Raw genomic sequence first — 9,878 nt, forward strand, 5'->3', positions numbered from 1 at the left:
ACCGCAGACGTCACCGTGGTTCTTACCAAGTGGGCGATCACAACAACGTGGTGAGCGCACAGTTCAGCTGTTCCGTACCTGGTGGGGCCGGGGGGAAGAGACAGAAACTTGGGATTATTTCCTGTTCTTTTACAGACAAAATATTATAAATCTGGTCTGAGATGGCCATCGCCTCTAACATGCTGGAACTTGATATGCACAGGTAGAATTTACTTGAGAGAACCATTCTAAAAGACAATTATTAAATAACAGAAAAGGTATGTTCCCCTTCCTTGCATGGACATAAAAATGGCTAAGCCATTTCTGCTCCTAATTTTCAAAATATCTGAAAAGAATCTAATTCTGTGACAATTTTTTCTTAAAAAAAAAAATCAAGGAATTATGTACAACAGAACTAGCTGGATCTGCAGAAATCCTGCCTGCCCTGTACCTTACCGGGCAAGGAAGCACCACGAGTCCATTGCTAGCAGAGATGTGATCATACTGGAACCCAGCACGGCATCCAGCAGGGCACACTCCTAGGGTGAAGATACACAGGCAGATTCACCCACAAACAGAGAACAGGCCTACTATTACTTTTACTCTGCTCATTAGCATAAAACCTACTGAGATTTTTATCACATCCAATTTAAAATGTTCTAAGATCCTCACCTGCACCTACAGGTGCTTAGAAAGGACTCATTCTGTTTTAAACAGCACCCATGCATCACAGCAGATGAAGAGAGAAGCAAAAAACAATCTTACCAGCTGAGGAAAGTGTGATGGGAGTGTGGAAGCAATGAAGGAGCACAGGTGGACACAGACAAAGTGATAGAGGGTGATGGGAACTGCTGGCTGTCCTGCACTGATCACCTCTGGCAAACGAATGGGGAGAGCAAGCTCGCCAGAACACTGCTGGAAACTGAAGAAAAGAGCTGAAAACAGAGACAGGCTGCAAAAGACAAAAAACCAGCTGGGTTACAGATATGCAAGTCCCAAATCCTACAAGCAACACCTGTACTACAGAATCAACAGCAATAACTTCAGTGCTTTTACACCAGATTTACCTTCCTGACTACCTTCCTCTTTTAAATATTCAGGTCATTATTAGAGGGTTCAGGCATGAAAAGGCAAGATTTTAACTTAGTGGCTAAGTATCAACAAGTTACATACATCTCTCCTTATCCTGGAAGTACTCTAAATACCATTCCTTTCCCGAAAAACTAAAGACACCTCTGGCTCTGCATCCTTCACTCCTGAAGCACTGACCATCAGATCCTGGTTTTCCCAGCATAAGGATGCACATCCAGAGAGTGACAAACATTACTGCTCGCTTGCAAGGGAAACCCCAGCAGCTGAGCCCCTCTGTTAGCCTGTACAGACCGAATGCTTGTTGAAGAATTACAACAAAAAAGCCTTTTTAGTACCTTTTCCCTGTGTTCCAGAGCATTTGCACTTCCTCAGGCTGAGCGGACAGCTTGTCCATTATGGTGATCAGGAGAAGACACTGGGGCAGCTGCTGCTCGGGAGGGAGACCTGTAGAAGGTTTTCAGATGTGATGCTAGTTGTCCTGGTAAATATACTGGGTGTGTAAACTGGCATTTAAGCAAGTGACAAGTAATGAACAACTGGTGGCACATAAAGGTTCCCAGTAAAACACTCAAAGTCACTTTGAGACACAGCTGAGGGGAAAAAGGGATGTTTCACCACACACATTGCATTTTAAATTAAAAATAAAACGCAATATATTCTTATTAGGTAAAGCCTAAAATATTCCTGTTCTGAACTGTCTCCGCAAGGTGCTGCCAAGGAGTTACAATCCGGATGCCTCACACTTCCAGCCTCCTTGAAAGCACTCAAACACCAAACACACCAAGTTTTCTTCTATCAGTCCTCATCCCTTAGAGATGGGTACACAGTACTACAGCAGAGGAAGGTGTATTTCAAACCCACCTAACTTTTTACTTAAGACTTGTTCCACAAAGGGGCTAAAGGGAAGAAGCTGGTTGATGAGAGGGTCCAGAGCCACAAGAAAAACCCGGGATATTTCATCTCGATGAACTTCCAAGATCTCTGGGGCGTAGAGACTGGGAGGAAATTTGCTGAGGGGAAAACAAGAAATTGAATATTGTCAGCAGCAGTTGCAGTAGCACTGCTTTTCAGAAGATCTACAAAAAGACAAATCTGTTATTTCCTTGTTACTGTGAAATAAAAGACAGAAAAGGCTCCCCGTTTTGGAGTACCTAGTATAGCCCACGAGTTACAACCCTGCATCCAGCCTTTAAAGCAAGCATCACAATCCAGTATTTCACTAAACATTGCAAGAAATCCTTGCAGAATGCAAGAACCTGCTTTCTGTTCCTCGAGAATGGCCGAAATCAGCCCCTTATCTTCCCCTATCCCCCCGCTATCCCTGCAGCACACCGAACACTGCTGGCTGCTCTGTTTTAGCCCTGCCTCACTGCTTCGTGGAAAGGTGAGCAAAGGGACAATCCTGCCTTCAGAGATTTTGACTTTAGGAACCAGAATTTTTGAAGCAACTTGCATCAAGTGACCCAGTGCCCAGAACAACCACCCTGCATATTTTAAACATAACTTACTAAGTGATTTTGACGTAAGTAAGTGCAACAAAGTTAGTGGTTTGTCAGTGTCAGACACCGACAGCACTGATTGAGAAGGGGCTTACGGTAACTAATACCCCACAAAACGCCCAATTTTGTTCTAGAGCATGAGCTCTAGAGTAACAACTCTAGAGTAACAACTGTATTTTTACATCTCAAAATACAACCTGGAGACACTGAGATACTATCAATAATCACTTGTTTCACTTACCTGTATATCTGAAGAAAGAGCTGATGTAACTGAGAACACAAATCAGAGAAGAAAGGAAGAAATTCCTGCCAAAAACATGCATTTTCAGTGGTACTTTTAATACAAAATACACAATTAAATAAATTTCCTTTCTGCCATGTTGGCGTGTGAAGCACTACACCGCAAAAATTGGCTAAGTTGTAGCAGCCCACAGCACAAAGCAAAACGACCAGTGACCGAGTATCCCTAAGATACAACCCCTGTATATACACACTGCATACGTGTTGTAGGTAAACCAATGCAGTTTACAGGCTTATTTAAAAAACCGGTAATTACAGCTGCGACAGCCAGAGAGCTGCAGAAGCACGAAGTGGTCCCCCACGTGCTGTAAGGCTGTTTTATCCTGCCACAGCGCTATTCATTCCGTGCCCTGCCCCCCGCAGCGTGTTCCGGCGGACGCAGCAGCAGCAGGCTGCGCGTGGACGCGAGTTACGCCACCCACGTCGCACAGCGATCCATCGTTAAGGCACCACGCAGGACAGAATTATTCCGTTGGTGGACCAAACACTTCAACACGAACGTAGAATTCAAGTATCAAAGCCTACCTTGGTGTAGTGTACGAGGGAATTAGCAAAGAACCTGCAGAGTTTGACTGTCCTCTGGAACAGTCTGAGGTCAGTGCCCTCCTGTCCAAAAAAAGGAGTGCTAAAACTTAATATGCAGAGTGATACAATGCAAAATAAAGTGAGATTGCTGACAGTGTTCAAAACCTATTTCAAACTTGATTCTCTACAGACTCTGAAGCTGGGGGTGGGAAAAAAAACAACATTAGAATCTTCAGTATGCCTCAACATTTTAATAGCAATACTCAGAATTGAAATACCATCTTTTGACTGACCTTGGCTTACAGTCAGTTTAGGAAATTAAAAAAAACAATATTCCCCAGAGGGAATGGTAGAAACTTATTTTCAGTGTCTTACTAAAACATCCCCAATCTAAGCTACAGGCCTTATTTTCACATGGGTTCAAAAGAACAAGGCATTCCGTCTACCACATGAAGTGGCAAACAACCCCAACCGACCCAAACCACTCCTAGCAGTAATACAGCACAAAGAATTTATCCACAAGGCCAACAGCTGCTTCGGGAGCTTTTCTAATTCACCTGTATCTCTGAAATCTTCATCTGCTCAGCCAGCTGCAAAGAGGAGTGAAAGGAGAGAAGAGTGTCCTTGCACAGGCTGCTGAGGATGTCACTGTGTTTCAGATGGCACTGCAGCAGAGAATGATGCTTCAGGCTTTGCCTAAGAGACAGGAGTCAAATCAGACATTTAACTGTCAGAAGGGATTGTGCAATGCATTAGTACAAATCCAAATAATTATTTCTTCTATTTAGGCTTTTATACAACACTAATTGGTGCAATATCTGTGTACATGGGTAGATTTAGATTAGTGGGGAGGTTGAGATTGGACATCAGGAAGAAGTTCTTCCCGGAGAGGGTGGGGAGGCACTGGGACAGGTTGCCCAGAGCAGCTGTGGATGCCCCATCCCTGGAAGTGTCCAAGGCCAGGCTGGATGAGGCTTGGAGCAACCTGGTCTAGTGGAAGGTGTCCCTGCCCATGGCAGGGGGGTTGGAACTAGATGATCTTTAAGGTCCCTTCCAACCCAAACCATTCTGTGATTCTATGACTCTACACCAAAACCAGAAATTTAGAGAGAATAGCCACACAAACGCAGAGGAGAGGTGGGATGAAAGCACAAGACACAACTCGAGCCCAAAACGCCTACAAAATTGCAGGTCAGACCTCAAGTTCATTTATTCAGACAACAGTGTTTCAAATGTTCTTCTGTGTTGTGATACAAGTACTCAGTCTTCTATTACTTTTCTGCATACAACTTCTAACTACCTCGACTGACGGTGCCTTTAGCACTACTCACGTGTCGAAATAAACGTCCGCATTTTCTTAGTAGCTAAATCAATTTCCCTAATTCCAGTTTTGACACTCTGAATATAAGGCTATTGAAACACTGGTTATTTCACATGACGGCCTGTTTACAGTACAATAAAATCCAGAGATCAATGACATACTTGATTATGAACTTCCACGTATTAGCATGAAGGGCGTGGTCCATGTTGGAAATGACAGAGCAGATCTCCAGCACAGTGTGGATTACTGAGGAAGAAAGAGTAACAGCAACAGCTGAGTTAAATCGGATTCACAAGTTCACAGCCATTGCTCCTCTCCCAGGAAAAGAGCAGCAATCACAAGCACTAAGGGAACACCACCACAGCCACCGCATCGGGAAAACGGCTCCGTGCTTAGGTGCTGCACCTTTCCCACAAACCCACACAACACGTCCCATCCCACAGAGAAAGTTTCAGGAGAAAAAGGGAAATATTCCAAGCTTCAAAATGCTGCTTTCTGAAAGGCTGGCCAGGACAGCCAGAACTGAGCATGCTCAGAACCTCATTTTAGAAATTCAAACCTACTCTCTACAGAAAAAAAGGCTGAACAAGTCTAAAGCTGCATCAGACCCACATATACCTGACACCATATCTGTGACGTTATCTTCAGCGGAAGCGGAGTCCATGGAAATCATATCAAGTAGCTCCATCAGCTGCTTCTGAAGAGAGTAAGTTTCCTTGAACATGGCTTGTAGGAGGTCAGAAATCAAGTGCAGATGCCCACAGTACACTGACTCACTGTCCTGTAGGGCACAAGGAAGAAGAGGTTTAAAGGAGAAGGTAAGCTCAGGGATCACAGCCTGATTTTTCACATGCTGAGAACATGGACAGCTTTGTCATACATTTCACTGGAAAAAAAGAACAAGGCATAGACATACCTCCTTTTAACCCAATACTGTAGGTGTCTATAGATCTGTAGCTTCCAACACCAACCCCTGTTCACTAAATACAAACTGCAGTTCACCAGCAGCCTCACCATGAAGTCTGCCTGGCTCTAGTGGGCTTTGGGTTAGGCCTTGATGCATGGACCAAAGATCATATCTCCCAACAAAACACCACAAGGTTAGCAACAAAGGAAGTACCATTCCAAATATTTGCAAATACTTTCAAATCAGAATAGTTCAATAAAGGTATGGCACCTGAGCTCGCATCCTGGCACAGAAAAAAACTGTTCTCCCAAGAAAGAAAAATGGACATGGAGGCCAACCAAAAGCTGTCGTATCCTTATGATGACTTTGTTTTCAACTGCTGTAGAAGGAATTACTGTTGCATCTGAAAAAGCTGATCTGAAACTGGTCTAAGTTGGGAAAGAACCCAGGCAATTCCCAGTTCTCTTCCCAGCATCAGCAGAGCAGTGGAAAGTACTGCAAACAGGATTGGACAGAAGAAAATTGCCTCAAGTTGCACCAGGGGAGGTTTAGATTGGATATCAGGAAACCCTTCTTCACAGAAAGGGCTGTCGGGGATTGGAATGGGCTGCCCAGGGAGGGAGTGGAGTCACCATCCCAGGAGGCGTTGAAAAGACACTGTGGACGTGGTGCTCAGGGACACAGTTCAGCCATGACCTTGGCAGTGCTGGGTCAGCGGTTGGGCTTGATGATCTTAAAGGTCTTTTCCAACCCCAAAGATTCTATGAAATGGGGTGGCACACGTAACCGTCCTTTCCAGTTCTCTGTGTGTGTGGCTCATCGTAACCAACATAAAGATCCTAATCGCAACTTTCAATCCACTTTGGAACGTGCCCAGGAATAAGGTAAGTAGCACCATTTTCTGAACAGTTCGTAGCCCTCAAAATAGTGCAGCTATCAGAAGCGCACACGTCGCAGAGAGCCTATGTTCATAAGCAAGATGTTCAACTGATATTGCTGCAAGACAGGGAAGCGTGCCTCTTGCTACCAGGTCAGATTTGTTGGGCTGAAAGATCACCTCTGTACTTGTGCACAGAGTACATTCGGCAAACTATTTAACAACTAAATCTACACTGAAAAAATATCCCACAACAATATTACTCCAAAATAGGATCTTAGTACAAAGTGAGTGTTTCACAGAAACCAAGCGGTGTAAGAATTTTTCTCCCTCTATCGCAGACCTACCTTGCAGTGTGTGAATGTGTTCTTTATTACATAAAGCACCGAGGATGGAAGGGTGCGGATACTCTCCAGAGGCACACACTCCTGCAGCGTGCAGACGTAGCGCACACAACCCGTCAGAGTTTCCAACAGTTGCACCATCGTCTTAAAGCAAAAAGAAAGAACAGCAATCAGTGCTTTCCACTCCTGCAATAACTTCAAAAGCATCTTTTCCTAGCTGTGAATTGCACCTTGATTTTTATGGCATTTAAGGTTCTCTATTTGCATAAATAAGTAGTTTGTTAAAGAGGAATGAAGCTCCATAAAATACCACCAAGCAATTCCAGACATATTTCAGACTTTCTCTGAAAGTTTCATATTTATTTTGTTTACTGTCCTCAATTCAGAAAAAATTAAAACTCTGAATTAAATAACTACAAACAGCTGCCAGACACGCTGTCTAAATATGGAGAATCACATTCCATTTGCATTACGGAATCTGAGGTTTTTGTGTCAAGTTCTGGTTAGCATCACACAGTGTAATCAAATCATTCACAGATTTTTCATTCACTTTCAACTGCAAAGGAAGTGCAAATTACATTTTAACCACCTGCTTAGTAGCGAACAAATTGTTTAGGTAAAAATCAAAGAATAATGCAAACTTATTTCACTGGACTTGCCTGTAAAAGATTTCTTACAGTACTGCATAACTCTGTATTTTGGCTGGTTAATCCTTTGGCCTCACTGGATAATTCGTACATCAAGTTATCAAATAACTGTAGAGTCTGTCAGAAGAAAACCACAGCTTACACATTTCATTTATAAATGTACACATGCAAATAGCAACACCATTCTGTATCTGCTTGCTTCCTCGCCGTCAAGTCCTGGGCTGCTAAGATTACTCATAGGAAAAAGTAACACTTCCTAGCGTTTGAATCACAAAGCAGGATACATCGAGAAGCAAAAGCATCTTACAGTTTCCCCAAACTATAGACAGAAGCTATATTAGCTGGTACTCTTCATAACATCTGTTAGTAAAACAAACTTCCTAGCTAATTGACTTGAAATACATACCTCATTCTACCAAAGAGCAGGTAAAACCGCACCATTTTAAAAGGATTTTCACTGTCTCTCGGAAAAATTAGGGGGTTTTTAAGTGATCATTAACAGTTTGAATGGATAAATATATCTATGACCTACAAACAACAAGCAGCCATTTTTACTGGCTTAAAACACACAAGCAGAAGGGTGAAATAAGTCAGTGATTTGGCACTGCTATACTTCAGTTAAAACATAAGTAGTGAGGAATTTTAATACAACCACAGCACAAAATTCTCCATCAATTAATCAAAAAAGAGAACACATTAGGCCAGTACGGTCTAAGAGTTTATTCACTATCTTATTCACAAGTATCACAATGTTTATTCACGATATATATGAACAGTGGATGCTTCAGAGTATGTGTCCTGAGAGTTTACCTCACATGAAAATTCTCCACCTTGGTCATTTTATAAAAAGCCTGATCCTCTCAAAAAAAACCCCAAACAAACAAAACCCACCAACAGTTCTATTACTGAATATAGAGAGTAGGACATCACATGTCTGAAGCTCTCTCTGCTGTAAAGAATGGTAACCACAGAAACAACCCAACAACACAAACTTGTTAAATTTTTAAAGGGTAAAATTTTAACTTCAAGTTTTGTCTCCAAAGCAGTAATTATATGAGACCTCAACAAAGAATCACTGCATTCCAAGGAGGTTTCTAGCACTGGACTGAAATTGACTGACTGAAAATTTCACGTCTGACTGAAGCTGCCATACCTTAGGTAATACTTTTGATAAAAAGGTTTGTTCCAAATCTGCAAGGCTGATATGGGGCAAAAACATTTCAGTTAGGATCCTCAAAACACCTGCAAAGCAAAACATTTATAAATCCTTACAGAAAAACATGTGGTTAGCAGAAACATGTAGCAACCTACCAGATGAAACAAAGAACTGTGTCAAGCAGAAAGAAATCAGATCTTGGGTTTTGAGAAGTGAAACATAACATTTGCCACATACTAATTAAAAAAAAAAAATCAAGTAACAGCTCTGACACATGCAAACCCATCAATAACAGCATCACCCCTGACTACACTTAGTGGAAGGCTGAGCACAGTTGCTTGCCCATGGAACTAAAACTGCCCACATTTCAAACTACAAATACTCGCACGGTTAATGTGCTCGTTGGCATTAATACATAATTAATCAGTGAATGTTAGCAAGGCTCCTAAACAGTTACACATCAGCCTCATTTTCTTATCGTTAGCAGGTGTTACCACTTTCACCACCTGTAAGGTAACAGCCAAAAAAAGAGGATAAAATACAAGATGAAAGGCACCCTTTAAGTGTTTAAAAGGCAGTAGTGAGAAGGAAAAAGCAGCCTTGCATGCACAGCTTCTTTAAAGGCTTTTAACAAAGCTTATTCAACGTGCAATTAGCGTAACGTGCAAGGTGCAGCAGGACCGAAGTCTGTGAAAATCACTATTTATAGCATAAATGTTTTTATTTAGTGCAGAATGTATAATGCAATTGCGATTCGGCGCCCGAGAGGAAGAAGAGGCACTTGGCTGTCGCTACTTACGCATGTGCTCAGTCCAGTCTTCCGCCTCTCGATATATCGAGTAAAAAGGTTAAAGAAACTCACGCTCGTGCAGCCATCAAGGTTATTCAAAGCACTCGCACAGGTCGCAGCCGCCTCGCTCCCGCTGTCCTGCATACGCTCCACCCGTCCAGCTGGCAGGGATGCTCCGTGAGGGATTCGGGCAGCGTTACCTCAGCGCCCGCACGATGAGGCCTGTTTCTGCGCTGCACTCGGGGAGCAAGTGCTGGGGTGCTCTTTGGAGGGGGCGGGAGAGCGTGTCACCCACAGCGCTAAACCAACCGTGCGCTCCGCTCCAACGCCAATCTTTGATTTCGGCGATGGCTGTGCTAATTTCTAGTGAAATACCCAGCGCCCAGCTTTTCTGCCCGGTGTCAGCGCTTCGCAAACGCTGCGCCGCTGGCCCTCCCCTAC

General features: G+C 43.1%; 1 protein-coding gene across 1 annotated transcript in view; it reads right to left on the bottom strand.

The window, feature by feature from the left end:
• LOC104517314 (chromosome unknown open reading frame, human C1orf112) overlaps positions 1-9,480 on the bottom strand; it is a 15,011-nt gene extending 5,531 nt beyond the window's left edge. Inside the window, exons 1-14 of the mRNA XM_010161925.1 lie at positions 9,447-9,480; positions 8,645-8,733; positions 7,504-7,608; positions 6,848-6,988; positions 5,335-5,497; positions 4,878-4,962; positions 3,953-4,091; positions 3,396-3,476; positions 2,812-2,876; positions 1,933-2,081; positions 1,407-1,515; positions 745-931; positions 436-518; positions 27-78 (exon numbers count right to left, since the gene is read on the bottom strand). Of these exons, the coding sequence (XP_010160227.1) occupies positions 27-78; positions 436-518; positions 745-931; positions 1,407-1,515; positions 1,933-2,081; positions 2,812-2,876; positions 3,396-3,476; positions 3,953-4,091; positions 4,878-4,962; positions 5,335-5,497; positions 6,848-6,988; positions 7,504-7,608; positions 8,645-8,733; positions 9,447-9,450 (1,452 nt within the window). The 5' untranslated portion in view covers positions 9,451-9,480. The remainder of the gene's footprint in view (positions 1-26; positions 79-435; positions 519-744; positions 932-1,406; positions 1,516-1,932; positions 2,082-2,811; positions 2,877-3,395; positions 3,477-3,952; positions 4,092-4,877; positions 4,963-5,334; positions 5,498-6,847; positions 6,989-7,503; positions 7,609-8,644; positions 8,734-9,446) is intronic.
• Between the last annotated feature and the right edge of the window lie 398 nt (positions 9,481-9,878).

This window comes from Eurypyga helias, unplaced genomic scaffold (genome assembly GCF_000690775.1).
Source record: "Eurypyga helias isolate BGI_N326 unplaced genomic scaffold, ASM69077v1 scaffold10262, whole genome shotgun sequence".
In the NCBI taxonomy this organism is placed as follows: domain Eukaryota; kingdom Metazoa; phylum Chordata; class Aves; order Eurypygiformes; family Eurypygidae; genus Eurypyga; species Eurypyga helias.